At 47.7% G+C, this 19,865-nt stretch overlaps 2 protein-coding genes across 2 annotated transcripts; both read right to left on the bottom strand.

Annotated features, from left to right (window-relative positions):
- Positions 1 to 1,637: 1,637 nt before the first annotated feature.
- On the bottom strand, positions 1,638 to 3,625 carry RAX (retina and anterior neural fold homeobox). Its single transcript, XM_069001810.1, has 3 exons — positions 3,331 to 3,625; positions 2,980 to 3,209; positions 1,638 to 2,438 (listed from the first exon to the last, which is right to left on the bottom strand). The coding sequence occupies exons 1-3, from the start codon at positions 3,596 to 3,598 to the stop codon at positions 1,986 to 1,988; spliced, it is 951 nt and encodes a 316-aa protein (XP_068857911.1). The 5' UTR covers positions 3,599 to 3,625; the 3' UTR covers positions 1,638 to 1,985.
- Positions 3,626 to 11,361: 7,736 nt separating this feature from the next.
- CPLX4 (complexin 4) lies at positions 11,362 to 19,705 on the bottom strand. The gene is made up of 3 exons (XM_069001027.1): positions 19,512 to 19,705; positions 17,525 to 17,612; positions 11,362 to 12,001 (listed from the first exon to the last, which is right to left on the bottom strand). Exons 1-3 carry the CDS (start codon positions 19,676 to 19,678, stop codon positions 11,774 to 11,776), a joined length of 483 nt encoding a protein of 160 aa, XP_068857128.1. The 5' UTR covers positions 19,679 to 19,705; the 3' UTR covers positions 11,362 to 11,773.
- Positions 19,706 to 19,865: the final 160 nt, after the last annotated feature.

Genomic DNA, 19,865 nt, shown 5'->3' with positions numbered 1-19,865 from the left:
CCTGAGAAGGAAGAGTGTGCAGAGCCTGTGCAGTCACTCATTAGTGTGTGTCTTGCTGATACAGGCTGGGCTATGCAGGCACTTCTCAAGCACACCAAGAGGAATCCTTCTCTTGTAACCACCAGAAAAGACGTGCCTTCTTGCAACTCCAGCATCACTGGGGATGCAAGCAAAGCTCGCCTGTGGAAGGACCACTAGAATAAGACCTAAAAACAGAAGCAATATGATTTTTGTTCTCCTCTTTTACTCAGGTGTCCTTACTAGAGGTTAGCAAAATACCTCCCTGGTCCTGACAGCAACAGCAACTCTTTTCCTGGCAGCTCTTCCTCTCTTTGCCAAGGAAGCAAAGAGCTGTGTGCTGGGAAGGGTGGGCACCACCACAAAAGCACACACTGTAGAATTGTCAAATCCAGATCCCAGCAGGAGGGTCTCCCCCAGCAGGGCTTCATTCCCCCCAAATTCAGGGGGTACCACTCACTTGGCTTCCCTTCATACCCTAGACCAGCACAGCTCAGGGAAGGGAAGCTGGGGGTGCTGAACATAGTGTGTTCTCTGGTCCAGAGAGGCAGGTTGGATGTGCAGGGAGGCTGGGGACAGAGGAAAAGGCATTTGAAAACAAGAGGGATTCCTATTATTATCTGTAAAAGAAGCTCTCCATACAATAGATGGGGACTGCTGTGGAGAAGGCTGTGAAGGGATGTTTAGAAACTGCTAAGGTTAAAAAGCTCTCTGAAGTGAAGCTGAACAAAGCTGACATACTTGTTTCTGACAGGACTCTTAAAAGATACGCACAGATTGTGAAAATATAATTAGATGCCAGCCTTTGTCTGGCCACAACGAGTGGGAAATGGTGAAAGGAGAGGTCTCCCAGTCTGCATTGAATCATCCCCAGGACACAATGAGGGCACTTGTGCATCCTTCTCTCTTCCCTAATGAGAAACGTTAATTGCCACAACCTCCTGAGTGTGTAGAGCACCCCATGCCCAGCAGAGGAGAAGGGGTGTTTCATTACAGCTTCTCAGCCCCATTACAGGCAGTAACGGAGATAATGAAAAATAAAGATGCCGCAGTTTTAGTTTCAGCAGCCTGGCAATGGGCACTGGGTGGGCAGGGGAGCAGGCATGGTCCAGCTCTGTGCCAGCCTCCAGGGGCTGTGCTGGGCAGCCAGAGCAGGCAGGATGAGCCTGCCAGGCCCCAGTTGGGTGTCAGTGCCCAGCCAGTGACCGTCTGTCTCCCCTTGTGGCAGCAGGGCTGCAGGGGCCAGGGGCCCTGGGGGTCCTGCTGTTCCCCCTCTCTGCAGAGGCAGCAAGGACTGCCACTGACTCCAGCCTGCAAAGCCCACCTGAGCCGGGCACTGCTCCACAAGAGCAGCTGTGGGAGTGGTGTGCCTGGCCCAAGGACTGCCAGGGCTCCGGCCCCTCTGTGCCCACTCTCATCTGGGCATACAGCCTCCAGTGCCACAGCCATCTTGGGCAGGGTTCTGCTGCTGAAGGAGGACAGAGAAGAGCCCACAGCCAGGCATCTCCTACCCCTCTGTGCATCACACAGGGTGGAGGGTCCAGCCTGAGATGCCCATATGGGTGAAGAAACACGATGCACAGCCTCCATGCAGATGGTGCCATTTAATGGTGCAAAAGCAGAACCGCCTCTCCAGGTACAGCATCTTGGGCTCCCAGCCACCTTACACAGCTCTTTGCCCTACTGCAGCTTTTATTGCAACTAAAGCATCCAGCCAAGGAGGGAGAGCAAAAGAGATTGGTTTTCCTAAGCTATGATCAGGCCCCTAACTCTGCAGGGCTTGTGGAAAAGGGAATTAAAAGGGCCACAAAATACAAAAGCCAGTCAAGGCTGGGGGGAAAGGCTGGTGCAAGGGATAGCCCTCCTGTGCCTGGCCATCCGGGGCAGCCAAGGCAGGGTAAGGGTGTCCCTCGGGCGTTCTGGGACGCACCTTCCCCATGGCTTTCTCCCAGGTGCTGAGAGGGAGTTCAGATTGTCTGCCAGGGTTTGCCAATGGACTGGATGTGCTCCTTAGCCTTCAGCCGCAGGGCAGCAATGCTGCTGTTGCGTGGGTCTGCCTCTTCCAAAGGGAACTTGTCCACAAAGGTGGCCCCACACTGGTAAGGCGGCGGTGGCCCCATGGCCCCCAGGGGCTGCAGCGCGTGGGTCACTGCCGGAGAGTTCAGGAAGGGTGGTGGTGTGTAGCTGCCAGGCAGGCTCTGTGGTGAGGCCACGAAGCCAGGCAGGGTCTGCAGGGCTGTGCTGCTGGGCACTGGCGGGCTGAGCCACGTCTCCAGGGGCAGGCTGCTGCTCAGAGGACCCATGGGTGTTGCCTGTGGCGAGCGGCTGAACGAGAGGATGGGCGAGTCCTGCAGCTTCATGGAGGTCACCTCCAGTTTCTCCTGCCGCCTCCACTTAGCCCGTCTGTTCTGAAACCAAACCTGCAAGCAGAGCTGTATCAGCCAGGCCCCAGGCGGAGGACAGAGGCTTGCCCCTGGGTACAGTGGTGCACACAAAACAGAGCGAGGGAAACACGCCTTGCCGAGCTAGGGCAGAAGGGAATTTGGAGGGCTCGGGCTCTCCCCCACGACTCACAGCCCTGCGCTGAGTGGAAAACAGCCCCGCAGCGGAGCTGGCCCGCCCATCCACCGCCACCGCCCTGGCACACAGCAGGTTCAGCGGCCCCGGGCTGGGACACGCCACTCAGAGGGCAGCAGCACCGACGACGCGGCTGCCGGACGCAAACCGGCCCCGAACCCCGCGCTCCAGTGGGGCCTCGCGTGGCCGCTCAGCAGCGCACCGGCCGGGCCGAGTGTGGCAGGAGCCGTGCTGCGGTCACGGGCCCGCGCGCCGCATCGGGGCTGCTCCGGCCGCCGGGACCCCGGGGCTGCGCCGAGGCGCGTCGGGCCGGGCCGTGTGCGGCTTCCCGGCTCGGAGGGTCGTAGGGGCCGGACCGTCGCGGGGGGCCGGGCCGGGCGTTACCTGGACGCGGACCTCGGGCAGATTGACCTTCATGGCCAGCTCCTCGCGGCTGTACACGTCGGGGTAGTGGGACTTCTCAAAGGCACGCTCCAACTCGTGAAGCTGGTACGTGGTAAAGGTGGTGCGGTTTCGCCGGTGTTTCTTCTTGGGCTGTTCCTCGTCCGACGGCTTCCCCTCGCCGCTGCTGCCAGCGGGCAGCTCGGGGCTGGCGCTGCCGGGACAGTACGGCTCTGCGAGGGGAAGACAGGGGGGTCACCAGCGGGATCGCCCCGCGGGGCTCGCCCGAGGGCGTGGGGGAGCGGCGTCCACCCGTCCGCCCCCCGACGCCTGGCGTTCGTCCACAGCGCTCACCTTGGAAGCGCTCGGCGCGGCCCTGGGGCTCGGCCGGCGGCGGCTCTCCGGGCATCTTGGGCAGGCAGTGCCGGGGCCCCCGCCGGTCCGCCTCCTTGGCGCTACCGTCGGGCGGGAAGGCGCCCAACAGCCCGTCTTCCTTGGTGAACCCCAGGATTGCCTCGATGCTGTGCAGCCTCGACGGGTTCCCCCCGGGGCTCCGCGCCGCCGGGGCAGCCAGCGAGAAGGCGCCCTCGGCCATGGCGAGCGGGGCGCCGGGCGGGTGCATGAGGCGGCCGGCCCGGGGCTCCGCCGCGGCGCTGCGGTCTCACCCGGCCCCCGGGCGGCGCGGGCAGGTCTGGCACGGTGTCGCCGGGCGGGCTGGCCTCCTTGGGGCGGGGGAGGAGTGCAGGGGGGCGGTAGGCGAGTTGGAAGGCGAGGCCCCCGCGCCTCTTCGGCATGGAGGGGGAGGCAGGGCATCCCCCGGCCCCCGCCGGCCGCCCCGCCCCGCCCCGCCGGCCCCGGCCCCAGCCCCAGCCCCAGCCCCAGACGGCGCCGGGCGATGCCATCCGGGGCCCCCGAAGGCGGGGCGGGGCGGCCCCCGCTGCAGCCGGGGCCGGCCCGGACCGAGCGCCGCGGCCGGAGCCCCGGGGCAGGGGCAGCACTGCCGAAAATCGCGGTGGGACGGGCGGCGAGAGGCGCGCCGGGCACGGGGGCACAGAGCCGGGCCGGCGGGAGCCGCGGGACCGCTGCTGGGGGCTCGGTAAAGGGGACTCAGCGAACGGACGGGAAGGGGCTGGAGCCCGGGGGTGCCGGGCCGGAGGACAGAGGGTCCTCGGCGCGGCCCCGCGCTGTTCGGCGGCTCTCGGAGCCCCGCCGCGTTTCTCTTGCCCGACGGCTGCAGTCCAGATCCCTCCCGGACGGTTTGGTGGTGCGTCGGTTTCACGGCGACCGCTCGAAAGCTGATCCGCGGGACGATCCGCGGCCCCGGGCCGACTCGAGCACTAGCGTAAGCGCCACTGCGCTGGTGTTCTGCGGGACACTCGCCCTGCGCCCGGTTGCTTCCAAAGGCGTTTCATAGACTAGGTGCTTCTGGGCAGGATGGACGCAGGAGGTGGGCTCAGCCTTTCAGACTTCACAAGCCCGAGGAAGCTCTAAGCAATATTTGCGAGGACGTTTTCCAGTACGCTGCTATAGGACAAAGCCTGTGAGAAGAACCGATTCTGTGACCCTGTACTCCACGGTGCAAGTGGGGCTGGGGGGTAGCAGGCAGGGCATGGCTTCATGGGGGGATGTACAAAATGTTTTGAAGGTGAGGCAGGGAGACAGATTCCACACATCACGTTGTACTTGGCTTGGTGGAAGACGTGGACCCACCACAGTACCAACCAGGTAACAGCATCACGTCTCCTTGCATCGATATTTTTCCTGCTTTTGTCTTTCTGTCACTTTAGCACTTTTCACACTAGCACTTCCCAGTTCCTCTGTACCTTTTGTCCCAGCTGGTTTAAATGACAAACCCAGTAACATCCAGAGTGGTTTTCAGCCTACACTTAGCTTTGAAGATGCTTCCATTTGAAGGCTGAGGAGAGTGTATGTGAATGAAAAACACCACTGCTGCTGCTCATTCTTCCAGATATATTAGCTAGTCTAATAAGTATGACCTCTCTCAATAAATCTGCATTTTTTTCTTCCCCTCCTGCCCCAACAGGCTCCATATCATGTAGATTTTCCCAGAGGAATCACTTCAAAGATTGGCAGTGCTTGCTTCTGCCAATGTCCACACCTTTTGCAGGTTTATAGTCTGATGTCCCAGAGTTGATTTCTTTTAGGAGTGCACGGTTTTTCCTAGATCCAGGTGAGGTTTGCCTTCACTGACTGCTTGGGGGGGTAGTTTGAGGCCGAAAGAACTCAGCCATCCGTTTGCACAGAGGGAAGAGGCTAACAGAAGAGACAAAAAAAGGTTAGTGTGGCTTTTGTGCACACTATAAAAAGCAAGTCAATACCATTGTAGGGCATTGGAGGGTACTCAAAGCAATCAGCCAGGGGCCATTGTGTTCCCTTAATCTACATGTGTGTTTCCCAGGAACTCTATTAGTGAAGATGAATGAACTGTGCAATGTCCCTAATTTCTTCTAATTTGAAACTGGGGGTTTACAGCCCTCAAAACCAGCACAAAACACACCTGTCCCTCCAGAAGCCCTGGGCAAAACTGGGAATCAGTTTTGCTTATTGTAGCTAAGGAAGATAGGAATGTGAGACGAAGGAGCAAAAACCCTTTAGTCAGTGCAATAAAGGGCATTGGATCCTGGCACAGATGCTGCTTTTTGGGTACCTGTCAAAGTTGTCAGTTACAGGATCAATAATCGATTTTTTTGCCATTAATTACAATGTGAAGGTAGAAAAAAAGCCTTCCAGCCCTGAAGCAGGGTGCTCGAGTCCCACACAGGACACAAGAGACCTTCCTCCTTGACAGAGAAGGCTCCTCTTTCCACAGCAGTAGATTGCTCTCTTTGCTCCAATTGTATTTTCCATACAGAGCTGCATTTGTCACTGTAGCATCCTCCTTGCAGGCAAGTGGAATTGTTCAGAGGAAGCCTCTCTCTTGATCCCAATTTGAAAAAATACCTGACAAAAATCCCCATAACTGCATAGCAGAGCAGAGAGAGCTCTGACTCTTCCAACTCTAGATCTCTCTTTTCTCTCTTGCCATGCTTCAGGCACACACTGTGTGACACACATGAGGCATTATTACACTGCTCCAGGGAGGGAGGAAGTCTAATGGTTCCTCTGATTACACAGAGGGTTTAGAATGGCAAAGAACGGTAACTGAACATTTCCCTTTGGGTCTGATGTCCTGGCTGTCAGTTGAATCCCTTGCTGCCACAGATCCCTCTGGGATACGTGTCATATTAGAATGAAGCCTCAGAAACTGATGCTGTGGTACATCACAGATTTGCAAAGACCACTGACCTTTGGAAAATTACAGGGGCAACCAGAATCAAATTTGAGAGTATTCGTTAGGGGATGAAACAGGCAGGGTATGTTACTTGCTTTTCCAAGGGATGCCCCCATTCCATCACCTTTTTTATTTTTTTTGCAATGCATTATTGAAATTTCTGCTGAAGTTATGCCTGGAAAGTAACAAAAGTTCTCAAGATGGACAATCTGTCAAGTGCAGTTGTCTGCTGTACCTCCTTCCTGTACATGTATAGTGAAGACTAAAGGGAAATAGTTTTCATCCTGTTGTTGCTGTTGAGACACATGCATGGGACGTGGTTTCACACAGTGAAGTCAGCACCATAAAATGCCACAGATTCTTCCTTCCTTTTCGCCTGCCTTTTCTTTATGTCCAGGTGAAATAATTACTGCCTTGCAGAGCAGAGATTTGAAACTGAAGTCACACTGCAGGAGAGACATCACTCTCCAGACCAAAGAAGTGCAGCAGGGAATACATCCCTGAAAGATAATCGTGGCTTCCAAGGTCAGACTGCAAATCAATGGGAGGGAAGCAAGGAAAAGGAGGAAATATTCACCTAGAGGGAACCTGTACCCTCCTGCAGTTTGCATGCTCTGTATTATCCAACAGATTGTTAAAAACAACCAAAAAAAGGCTTTGCTTTTTTCCTCCCCGGAAATTCCTAAGGGTGCAGGTTCAGAACTTTCTTGAAAGCATAATGCATGAGGAAGCTGCTGCCTCCTCCTGTCACTGCATCACTCACACCTTTCTTGTTTTTCTGCTGAGACTTTTCTTGATCTGCCCAGGAGAGTCAGTTGCATTTTCTCCACCTCCCAGGGTCCTGTCTGGCACCCAGCAACTGCACAGAGATCTTGCTGTCCTGCTGTCTGTCCAGGCTGTGGAATAGGCTCTGGGAGCCAGGCAGCCCTTTCTGGTGGGAGCACCACAGACTAGGTGCGATGGTGCTGGGATTTAGGCTCACCATGCTCAAAGGGAGGGAGGGGAGGTTCATGCTATGAGGCTATATTAATGCAATCCTTCTTTACTTGTTTTCCAATTAGCCTAATTGAATTCAGATTGCTTAAAAGTGGGCACTAGAGACATTTATCTTGATGGGATGACGGTCTTGAGCTCCAGCGATCCTATTAACTCTAAGAACCCAAATCCCAGGTAGGGTCCGTCCAGCAGTAGCTGCCATGTGACCTAACCCTTTAATCTGCTCCTGACAAAGACACACAGACACACAGACACGTCTCCGTCCATTCTCACATGTGCATAGCTGCATGCACACCCATACATGTGCATTTGTGCACAGAAATGGACACAAATATTCCCAGACTCACATACCAGTGCACGTGCACATGCGCACACATGCAGTGGCTCTCCTGTGACCTGTCCCCAAGGCTAAGCACCTCGAGAGCTGCATGTACCTGGGGTGGTACAGGGCCTCCCCTGCCACCTCCTACCCATGTGCCTCCCCAGGCCTGCGGCTGGCAGGTAAAGACCGGAACAGCTGGTGCTGGAGGGATGAGCCCTGCAGGTGCTGCCAGGAGCAGGCAGGCACCTCCGGCAGGCTGAGGATCAGGCTCCTGCTGAGGGCAGCACAGGTTTGCCACCCTGCCCTGACTCTGCTACTCCAGACTGAGTGTGGGAGCCTCTGGTCTAACAGTGGTGCTTAAGGCAGCTTACTCTCTTGCCAGTAGCACTTCATGGGGGCTGGGTTCCCATCCTGCACCAGCCCCAAGCCACCTCCCAGTCCTGCTTGTCTCTGCCAACCCAGACATTTTTTTGGAATCTCATTAATTGCTTGTTTGGTGATTCTGACTGTACTTTCTTCTCTGACCCTTTAAACTGTGAAAATGCTGATCCTATATCTGCTGACAAATTTAATTAGATCCTTTAAAGCACCAGATGCTTTCAGTAAGATTTTCGGGCTGTCCCAGGCACATTTTAATTCAAAGGTCAAAAGCCTTAAGATTGTTTATTTTGTTGTTTTATAGATAGGACAATTCAGTCTGTAAGGCAACACAACAGTGTGGAGACACCAGAGAGTTTTATACCAATGCAGAGGGAAATGCATTGAGCCTCACAAACCTCAGGCTGATTGAGCTGAGCTGGTGACTCTTTTATCTACTTTATGTAAAGACCTCCTAAAAGACCCCTCTTGTCTTTCCAGATAGATAATTAGATTCCGTGGTGCCATGTGAGAGCAGGATCCCAAGAGGGAGAAATTGGATCAGAAGTCTTGTTGGTTTTAGGCAAAATAACTCTGATGCTTGAGGGACCTACTGAAGATAGGTTTTCTTCAGTAAAGGAATGACCTGTTGGATAAGAGCCATTTAAGGCACCAGGACATCCTCTGGAAAAAGCAAGGAAGGTCTGAACTTGTCAACTCTGTGTTTCTTAGGTAAGAAAGAAATGAGCAAGAAGAAAATGTGTATTTTCTTGATGCTGCAATGGGGAAAATATTGGATAGCAGGTTTTCAAGCAAGTCTGTTCGATTTATATTTAAAGAGTGATTGATGAAAGAATTTTCCCAAGCTCTATTTGTAGGAAGGAATCTCAGCTTCCTTTTACTGTTAGCAAACTGGCTGTGTTCAGGGAAACTAGAAACTACCTACAAGAACATTTAACATATGGTTGGGAGGAGTGTTTTTAGAAAGTGCTTGTGTGCTCAGCAGAAACATTAGGGGAAAACTGGCAATCAACTTGAAATGTGACAAAGGATTCTAGCCGAAAATAGGTAAAGACATACAAATAAATGTATTTGCCAAATAAATGTAATTTGCCTTAATCAAACGTTCCATATATGATGAACACACAAAGCTGTGTGCTGCCCTCTCTGTTTTTGGCAGACACGGAGGCAGACACCACTGTGACTGTCAATGATAATGAGGTTTTTAAAGGCAGCAGCTTTTCTCTGGCCTTTTTCTGTGTCTCAGTGTCTGTGGCAGTGCACCAGGAGGTGGTAGGGAGACTCTCCCTCGCCACCTTGGCACCCAGCAGCTGTCGGAGCAGGAGGGAGGGGAACCTCTCTCGCTTGCCCTTCTCTCTGCCTCACAGCAGAGGTGACTTTGCCAAAAGGATAATTTGGCCTCCTTTCCAAGTGACCAGTAAAACACTGCAGGCATAGCACAGGCTCACATCCTCCCTGAGATGCTCTGTCTGTCTGCCTCTTGTCACTGTCCCCATGTAGCTGTGGGTGACTGCTGACCCATCTGCAGGAACAGGGACTGTCGCAGGCAAGTGTGGAATGGCGTTGCTCAGGCTTGGTGGGCTGCCTGCTGCAACCATTGCTTTACCTGTGGAATCTGTGTTATCCAGACTTTTCCTGTACCTCTTCCTGGGGATGGATCCTCCCTGGTGGTGATGGGATCTTCCAGGATCCATGGGATGACTTAACTTCTCTCCACAAAGCCCTGTAACTCCCTGGGGCTTGGCAGAGCCCCCACTGTTCTGTGGGTGTCTTGGGGTGACTTTATGATGTGTATCCCATATTGCTGCCCTATGCCCAGAAATTAATTCTTGTGCTTTTCTAAGCCTTTAAACTAGCCTGAGAGGAGGAAGGAAAAACTGAGCAAAACTTTTTCAAAGCAGTTGGCAGCTTGTTCAAGGTCACACAGAGATAGTGATTTTTTTTTCCAGCTGCGGTGGGGGAGCAAGGAAGCACCCGGCTTGCAGGTTCTTTTTTTCCAGTCAGCTTTTGGCCAGTTTCTCAGTTTCTTTTTCTCCAGAGAGAGACTGAGAGTTGGACTTTTTTTTCCTTCCCTGGAATTTTGGATTTTCTCCCTTTTCTGCTGGACTACTTCAATATCAGAGCACATCAGGAGGACTTTCCACTGAGCAAAGAGGGCCTGGCCCTGGGCCAAGCCCCGGCTCTGAGGAGACCAAAGGGAGGACTCTAACACTTTGCCAGGTTTTTTTCTTCATAGCGAAAGATTTTATTATTTAGCATTATTTTCCTTTTCCTGTGTGTTTGTTAAATAAATAGTTTTTATCTCTTTCACTTTCCTTCGAGGAAAATTTATTTTTCCCGAACCTGGTGGGAGGAGCGGTGGTTGTGCCTTCTCTCAGAGGATATATATCTAAATTTGACCAAACCAGAACAGTGGGGCTGGAGGACATGACCCAAAACAGGCAAAGGGGGCTCAACACAGAATGGTTTTCACACCTGGAGTGTGCTGTGGTTGTATCTTGTGCACTTCACAGAACAATATGTGAGGCCAGGATCAAGGAAGAAAGAAGAGAAAAGAGAAGAGAAGAGAAGAGAAGAGAAGAGAAGAGAAGAGAAGAGAAGAGAAGAGAAGAGAAGAGAAGACAAAGAGAAAAGGAAGGAAGGAAGCAAGCAAGGAAGGAAGGAAAAGAGAAAGAAAGGAGATAAACCATACTTAGTGCATTTGTTAATTTAAAATGAATATTTTTACTTGATTGGGTGGAGACAGAAAGAGAGAGAGATAAAGAGACTTATAAACCTGTAGGAAGGTGCTACATGTATTCATTTCCAAACTTAATTCCTGGGCTAGCTCTTGGAGAACTTACGAAGCCATTCATTTCATAGAATTCCTTGGGAGTCAAAGCCTGGGTGTCTCATAGCCTCAGGCAGATTCAGCATTAGTGAGAGCTATGCCTTTCCTCAGGTTTAGGTGCCCTACCCTGGCATAACCTTCCATGTTTAGCCTTCTATGGAGACAACTCCCAGAATCAGCGTGAAGAGTTGGTTTTAGCCTATCCAAGTTTTGTGCTGGTACCTCAAGCCTCAGAATTTGGCACACAGAGCAGCCAAGCAGAGGGTCACTGCTGTTCCTTGATGTTTGATGTCCCTTGTGTCTTTGAGAGGCTGGGAAATGAAAGAAGACTGAAGAAGCCTGCACTGCTCCAGAGCAGAGCTCACTGAGAGCCACCAAGCCTTACTTTCCTACAAGTCCCCACTCAGTGTATTTGACAACATTTTTGACCCATGCTGTTGAGTTACATGCTTCATTTTTTGCCTTTTGCTAAACTTAGTACAGAGATGATTAAAAAAATCAAGTTTTTTCAGCCAATGTCAATATTTGAACACTGTGTTTGCCTCAAGATGTTTGAAACAGACATGTTTTTATAAGAAATATATGTGTTTATTTCTGAAAGCAGGATTAAATATGCGGTTACCTCCATGTGATGTATCAGAAGCACAATTTTGTTCAAACATACACATTTAATAGCATTTCAATCTCTTGGAAAAAATGGGAAAAGGCACATTTTTTCCCCAATATTAACTTCTTTAAAGCCATTTTTTCCATGGGAGAAAAGGTTATGTTCAAAACTGAGGATCAGTTCTAACTTCCTTCTAGGCAGTCCCAGCAGGTACATTTTCACTCTCCCCTCAGGATTTTAAGTCTCTCTCTCATCAGTTTTCTATATTTACACTGAATGCTCTAGAGCTACATGCATCCCTCTGCCTGCTCTCCCTCTGCAGCCCCAGGAACACAAGACTGAAGTTACAGCCCTTGGGCAGTGGTGGCTCTTCTACATCATGGAGCATTTCTGCTCAGCCGCCTGTTTCATCTCAGTGAAGGTGGCTTGTGCCTTTTCTTTGATGGCATCCATGTCCATATTCTGGATGTTCTGCAGCTGGCCCAGGATAGAGTCCTTGTCCTCTTCCTCCTCCTGATCTTCTGCCACCATCTTCTGAAGGTCTTCTGGCAACCCCACATCATCTCCAGCCATCTGTATTTGATTCTCATCCAATTCACTCTAAAGCAGGAAACAAAAACAGCAAATGAGAGTATTTCTGTTCTCCCAGGATCTACCAATGAGCCTCTTGTTTTGTTCTTTTTTTTTAGGTTTTTAGGGAGAATGGAAACAGATACACAAATTTTTCAGTCAAAATTTTTGAGTGCAACTTGTGAATTCAGGGCCTCAATCAGCTTCCGTGCAAGTTATAAGATTTTTCAGGCAATGTCAATTATATTTCTTTGAAGGTCTTCAGCACTGTCAAAACTGAAGCCCTCAGTGTCACTTGCCATTTTAGAAACCTTTGCCATGCTGATAGTGCAGGAATTCCATTCCAAGTTATTTGTATCCCCCAAAACCATGCTGCAAGATACCCCCAAGCCTGTCAGCTGCTCTGCTGTGCCTGTCAGCTTCTGTTCAACGAAGGAAGAGCTCTAGAAAAGCTGTGGTACCATTTCCTTATTCAATTGTTGGGAGGGGATTTTTAAGGTATCAGCACTGAACTGAAGCCTTCTGGAAGAAAGATGCATTAAACTTCGGAATGAATTACTGGAAAAAGGGTCCCCCATCTTCCCAAACCGTGTCTAAACTCTGTCTAGATCTTTGATTGGCCTCTCTGAGTTGTGATGAAGAGCAGGGGCTGCCTGGCACATAATCAGTGTTGCAGTGCTGGTAAGTGGGGTAATAGGAGGACCTGGACAACAAAAGAGAGGAGGAAGGTTGGGTGTGAGTCTGAGAAAGCAAAAGGAGGCAGGAGAAGAAACTGGTTAAACAATTAAAAGGGCTGAGATTGCAGTAAGCACTACATACACTTGCTTCCTGCCTGCCCCCCGAAACACTCCATCACTGGGATTATGTCAATTTTTCAAACAATGGTGATTTTGTTCACATTTTCTTGTGGATTCTGATGGATCCAGAGCTCAGAACAGGATATTTTGACACAGTTCACACATCAAAGATGAACATTAATGCCTCATTACATCTCCAAAATGAAGCATGACAGCAGCAAAGGCCTGATATGAATAAGCAGCAATGCTATCAGCAGGAGGTGTTTTTTAGAGTGAGGGGTCTGGGTTTTGCATGAATGAAAGGACAAATGAATGCAAGGACATATATGAGCGATGTCTGTGTTGTTGTAGGCCTTAGCAAGGACAGGCAGACTAGGGGTGGTTGGCTGCATAACCACTATTTACTGTTCCATATTTCCATACTTTATGTTTGCAATAACTGTACTTCCCTTTAATCTGATTTCTCCCCATTATCTCCTGTGGAACTGTGGAGAGCTCTAGCGGGATTGTTACTGCTATGTGGATAAAATGGGTGAGGACATCTCTTCCCCTTTTTGGGTAAGGGTTGCTGCAGTCAGATCTGTGGGAACTAGAAACACTCTCCCAATCAGAAGAGATATTCTTTATTGATTGTGTAGCAGGAAAAAATGTGTTAAGCTTTTATTCGGCAGCTGAAGGCTACCAGAGGAGTTAGCCCTTTTGAAATCCTCACCAGTAGCAGTAGAGGATGATAAAAATGACACTGTTAATTACTGAAAAAGTGTGCCTAACCAGACAATCACACATGTTCTTTTCTTTAGAATTATTTCTAATTTAAGGCATCATCACTGCATGCTACTGTAGTGATTAACATCTTTGGCAATGTAAACAATTGTCTGGCATGTTCTTGCACCAAAGCCCACTGTCCTGTGGAAGTCTGAGACGTGATGTGCAACAGTTTGGGGCTTCAAATTGTTCTCTGACCAAAAAAGAATATATTGAGATATAGTCTAAAGCAGTACAATTCTGCCAAGCCACCTGCTTCTACCCACTTGGCATTTATCTTGAAAAGACCTAAATTTGGCTTCAAAAGGGTGGGGCTGCTCAACAAGAAGCAAAGAAGCACATGATATGTGTAGCCTCTTCTCTTCCTTCTAAAATTTGACAGTTTGATTCTTGCTTACTTTGATTTGAAATGGAAAAGTGAACACAGAAGCTACATGTATTCTACTAAATTAAATATGCCTGGCACAGGTCTCTTGCCCCAAGGCCAGCTGGCCTGGAAAAACCCACTGGGATGCTATTGAACTCTGTCGCCCTGCCGAACAGGGTGGTCCCATCAAACTGCCGATTGGGAATGCCTGTCCTAACTCCCAAACTGGCCCTGGGAACTGCTTGGGAGGGTGCCCAGGCCAAAACTGGGTCAGATATTATTCTGACAATTCAACAGCATAGGCAATAGTGTCTGAGTGCATGGTAATATTTTTTGACGCTGATTATGCATCTGATGTAGTCAGTCCCAAATCTGTTTTGCTATAGATGCAATAGAGTTCTTTACATATACAGTGATACACGCAGAAAACTGTCTAAATATCTGCTTTGTTACAATTTGTTGGTAAAGTCCTCTGCCTAAATTAAGGTGCAAATGTCCAGTTCAAGGATACCAACTTTATTTTGTAACACATTGTGTACAGAAATGAGAAAAAAGGAGAGTGAGAGAGAGAGAGAGAGAGAGAGAGAGGACTGAGATAGTGCTAGCAGGAGATGGTCACCATCTGATATCACAGGGGAAGTTCCTTCTTTAGCTACCACAGGTAAAGGACATGGTTTAACATTAGACAGCCCCATGACCACCTGGCGGGAAGAGCAATCTCCCTCAGGGAGAGACAGCTTCTTCCTTCTTCCACTAAAAGTTTTGTCAAACTCCCTCAAAGGGAGATGATGCCCTCCAGGCAGAGAGACAAACAATCAAAGTTTGGTATTGCTTGTTAAATGGCACTTTCAGTTCTCTGACCAATGATGTTGACGTCCTCTGTGCAACTTAAGGAGCAAAGAAAACCAAATGCTGGTTCAACACTGCTTATATGAAGTCTCCTTGCAAACAAAAAAAATCAAAGCTCACAGACTAATCCACAGGGGAAGCAAACTCTTTTCCAGCATCGCTGTGTGAGATACTGCTTTCCTTATGCCTAACTTATCCTGTCATAACATTTACCTATGCTGATGTACAGAGAGCCTTAGGTAGCTGGCTCCAGACCTGATCCTCTGATTCATCACCTATAATGCACCAGTAACATACAAAATCAGAGTTCACCTTGCCTTGACCTGCAGGTGGGATTTTTGATTAGCAATACAGCAGCCCCACAGTCCTTATGCCAATGAAGGGCTGCAAGTACCTCACAAGTACGAGGAGCCATAGGTTGGAACCAGCAGCCTTCCCCCCCAGAAACGCCCTTAGAGATTCCGGACATCACAGCCTGGAGCACAGACCTGGTGAGTGGGGACTGGTCCCTCCTAATATTTGCACTAGGACTCCATTTTTCCACAGCTCATGCCCCTGTGCTTAGACCTTGCAGAAATTCATTGATTACTGAATCCCAGTTCAGGAAAAAGGCAGCAAGTGGATAAGAGAGTTTGGTGAGGTTTTTTGGGTTTTTTGTTATTTTTTTTTAATTATTATTAAAATATCAATGTCTGTACATAATATTTTTAAAATGTTTTGTATGAATGTGATGCACTGAATACTCCACAGATGAAAAAGTTGTCCATAGATCAAATGTCTCATGGCTAAAAACATCTTTCTGATGATAAACCTAAGTTGACAACTCTGTTAATAGGATTAGTTTCATTAAGGGTCTACTTTCTCTTATAAATCTGGCCCAGATAGCACGGAGCTTTAGATTTTACATGGCAAAGGGGGCCCTGCTTAGTCCTGAAATTCATACTTTTACTTAAAATGCTTGCTAGTGATTGATACTGGTAATATTCAGTGTTTCCAGTCCATACTAGGCTACCTGAAATGACTTTTAATTTTCAAAATAATTAATGCATTATCACAAGTCTGAGAGCATTTTGCTGCCAGCATGTTGTATCACAGCATTGAATTTTTTTCAGGGACATATAGTGTGCATGTAATAATTTAATTTTCTTCCTGCTATAACATGTTTTTGTAAGGGCTGAGGAAAACCAAGATACATGCTATATAGGGAGAAACAAATGTGGAAAAACGTATCCTGCAATATTGTTTGCTGGCTAAGGGCTACTCTCCTACCTTGGAGACAAGTCTTCTATTGCCATTACTGAAATTTGGCTCCAGAGGGAACTTAGTATATGCCAAAGCCGAGATCCTGCTGGAGACAGGTCAGATCACCACTGCATGCTTGTCTGTCTTGGGCTTGAGGTGCTCAGCCAAGGGGGACTGGAGACCTGGTCACCATTTTAAGCTGAAAAAAGCACTACAAGTGGGAGAATTTCAAAACCACAGAGACACCCAGCTGCACTGATGTTTAGTTGAGACCTGGGCACTCAAGTATCCTGGAGATTTCCAAAGCAGCCCCTCTTGGAGCTGAAAGCTCTGGCAAGATGCTGGGTAAGTGCTACTCAGGAGCTGTTTCAGCATACGCCTCCAAAAGGAAAGCAAAGCCTAATGATATTTTACTCCTCAGCTGCTAATTAAAATGCTGGTGTTTAGAGACTTAGGCCTCCAATCCAATCAGTCACTTAGAATCTTGGACTTAATTTTTTTGCATAATTCATCTTTCTGTAATTAAACTCACCCTCAGAGTGTGTTGTCCAGCTAGAGCACCAGAAGAACCAGGCCCTTAGGGGTGGAATACATCTTACCTGACTTCAGCTGTCACCTGGCCTACCTCTGGAAGAGAAATAACCACTGGGAGGTGACCCAACTCCATCTTAAATGCTTGTTTAAAAGTTTGGCTAGATGAGGCTACAAGTGCTGGTCTCTTTCTGTTGATGATGAGTCCCTAAATGATGTGTTTGGATTAAGCACTACATTTTTTAGCAGTTAAATTATAGGAGATGGATTCTTTACCTTCCTCCATTTTAATTAATCAAAAGCACTGGAAAGTACTGATCAGAAAATGCGTGGTAATGAGCTGGTAGGTGAGTAATACAAATAAACTCCCAAACTGGTAAGAACCACCACACATTTCCTTGAGGGGTATAAATGAAATATGCCAACATCTTCCCACTAGTGATAGGTCAGAGCAAATGTGTGATCCAAATCCCTGGAGAAATATTCTGTCCTGTATTACCTCTCTCCTGCCCATGGCACAAGCTTACAAAATAACACAATAATTAAAAAAAAAAAAATTAAATAAGTGAGATCTATGGATGTTTACCATAGGTTTAGTGCTAAAGCCTGTACTTGGCTAAACTTTTGCTAAATAAGGGTTCTGCAGTCAAAACCCTGAAAACAAGATGATCAGAAAATAACGAGTGAGTCTCCCCTCTAAACCAGGAAACTACTTTGAATACCGTAGAGAGCTATCCTTTTTTGTATCCAGGTGTTTTCATGTCAGGAAAAAGCTGTCAATCTAACTGTGCTCTCTGTCATGATCCAGAAGCTATTGCAGCTGCTGCCTGCTTTTAAAAAGCTTCCAGATTTCTCTGCTGCTTGAAGCTTTTGCTTTCAATATTTTGGTTTTCCTGGGAATATTTGACAGTGTCAGGATCACTAAGGAAAAAGGAACAGGCAGTTTAAAATTGGTTGAAATTTGGCCTCTGGACTAGATGAGCTCATGAGCTACAGGCTTACCTTGGGCAGTCTGTACTTTTCTCTCAGGTGAACCCTCAGAACGGCTCGCTCTGCTTTTTTCTGTGCAAATGCTGCATCTCTTTCCATCCTGGAAATCAGAACAAATGTTCCTTCAAGATGTTGATAAATACAATCTTTTGCACGGAACCAGTTGCTTGGCTGCAAAAAGTTACACATGGGAGTTATTCCCCAAGTAATTTGTCCAAAGGCACAAAAGGAGCAATACCAATAAAGTGATGCCAAGGGGCCACACTTCCTGTGCTTCTGTCACCTGTGAATTTTCCTGGTCTTTCCTTGTCCATTCATTGTTTCACAAGGGCAATGAATTCTAAAGCTTCCCTGTATGGAAAAGCACTGAATTAATCTGTGATTTTATAAAATGTTTTCATTAGATTTAAGAATTGGTCTTCACAATTTTTTTTTAGATTACATATGTGCATATTACATACTTGCAAAATGTATCTCCTCAAAGATTTTTGGTAACATTTGATAACACTCACCTTTCACCCTCCCTCTCCCTTTAATTTCCTTTTTCCCCTGGTAGCATTTTCATGGAAATTCTATTGCAAAATTGATCTTGTTTCAGCATAGGTATTTTGGCACATAAAAGCTACTGGCAAAATGAAATACTACTTTTCCTCTGTTTCCAAAATGAGTTTTTGGATTTCTCTCTCTCTAAAAACAAAACCCCCACAAATAAACCTAAAATCTGAGGAGGACCCAAAGCCTGGTTGGTTACAGGTTCAAAACTGCCTGAGCACAACTTCAGCAAGGCACATTTACTTTTCTGGTCTCCATTCCTGCACAGCTGAACACTGGGCAAAATCCAGGGACCCCTGAAACAGGAACATGCTCTGCCCACGCCAGAGATTTCTGACACAGAACCACATCTCTTCCTGAGATGATCTTTTCTCTTAGAGTTTCTAACAGTCCTATAGCGGTACTCCTGCCCTGCTTCCTCAGTACAGTTCAGTATGGAAAGGACACATGCACCACTTAAAAACAGTATGGAAGTAATTCTTTTCCCAGGCATTTCCCTATCCCAGGAATCCTGTGTTGCTTCTCAGTCTCCATAAAACATCTTCCTGCCAGCAGGTGGTCATTTCTCTTTTAAATATCCCCTGACATGAGGCAGAGCAAAACATTCTGTGTTTTTTTCCAGACTAAAAAAGACCTCTTCAGGGCTTCCTGATAGAAATGTCTGATGCTAAATACAGACCTGGATACCTCAAATTCTGTCACTCATTAACCCAGTACCTATAATCATCTTACAAGAAGGATTTACACAACCATTATGTAATTGACCATTAGAGGAACAGATGCATTTGAGATTTAAAAGTCAATCGTTTTATTTATAATTATGCATAGTTTGAACTCCCGCATGCCAAGTCCTCCATTTTACTTGTTTTAATAAACATAGGAAGAGATAAAGATTGTTTTTACAGTCAAAATTGAGACTTAATTAATTTTAAAATTCTGCTTTATTTAGTGGATTTTAGAAAAAAACAACCATCTTAAACCTTTGATCAAGATAAATGAGCATTTAATATAGCACTCAGTACTTTTTCAGGTCTGCCATAATAAATGTGTACAACGAAATATTACATATTGAAAGAATACTCGACATGGAGCTCTAGGAGAACAAATCATATACATTTGAGAATTAAATCCTGCACTACAAACATCTTGGAAAATGTTTCTAGATAAAGTAACATCACCTAGGAAAGAATTCAGCATATGAAGCTGTGGAGATAGCAGGAAAGCATAGGAGAGAGTTGCAGGGGGGGCAGGAAGAACGAACGTAATATTTTATCATTTCCAGTTGGGGAACTTTTGTTCTGGAAAGTCTTTTTAGCAAAGATTCATCTGCTTCTAAAAAAAAAAAATACTGAAGAGCTGCATGTTTGGCTTTTTCTTGGGTTATTTTTATCTGCATAAAGTTACCAAGAATTAGCCTCATGCTCATAATAAGGGAACAGGTACTCACTTCTCCTCAACCATTTGCTTTTGATATTCCTCATACTCCTCTCTGGTCATTCCTGCAGCTGCTGCTGGATCAGAAGGAGTGCTTTCTTCTTTGCTTTCTTCCCCTCCACCTCCAAGTCCCAAATTCTTTACCTGGTTGCTCAACATACTTTTCATTAGAAAGGCCATCTTCTCAAAAAAAAAAAAAAGAAAAGAAAAAGAAAAGGAGCTATAAGAAAACAACTACAAGAATGCCAAACAAAAAATGTTTTCAAACACAACAGTTGTAAGCGAGAGAGTTTCTACAGCCACATCAGCTCTTCAAGGGCACAGTGCTAGTGAAACGTGAATGCCAAAACCAGTTTGTCAGCCATAA

The sequence above is a fragment of the Aphelocoma coerulescens genome, assembly GCF_041296385.1.
Source record: "Aphelocoma coerulescens isolate FSJ_1873_10779 chromosome Z unlocalized genomic scaffold, UR_Acoe_1.0 ChrZ, whole genome shotgun sequence".
Lineage (NCBI taxonomy): Eukaryota > Metazoa > Chordata > Aves > Passeriformes > Corvidae > Aphelocoma > Aphelocoma coerulescens.
This window is presented reverse-complemented; position numbering and strand designations above follow the sequence as displayed.

Coding starts and splice junctions, on each gene's coding strand:
- CPLX4 (XM_069001027.1), bottom strand. CDS start 19,678: ATGGCCTTTCTAATGAAAAGTATGTTGAGCAACCAGGTAAAGAATTTG. Junction 17,613..19,511: donor AAGCAAATGGTTGAGGAGAA/GTGAGTACCTGT, acceptor TCTGATTTCCAG/GATGGAAAGAGATGCAGCAT. Junction 12,002..17,524: donor AAAAGTACAGACTGCCCAAG/GTAAGCCTGTAG, acceptor TTCCTGCTTTAG/AGTGAATTGGATGAGAATCA.
- RAX (XM_069001810.1), bottom strand. CDS start 3,598: ATGCACCCGCCCGGCGCCCCGCTCGCCATGGCCGAGGGCGCCTTCTCG. Junction 3,210..3,330: donor CCGCGCCGAGCGCTTCCAAG/GTGAGCGCTGTG, acceptor TTCCCCTCGCAG/AGCCGTACTGTCCCGGCAGC. Junction 2,439..2,979: donor TGCCCGAGGTCCGCGTCCAG/GTAACGCCCGGC, acceptor CTCTGCTTGCAG/GTTTGGTTTCAGAACAGACG.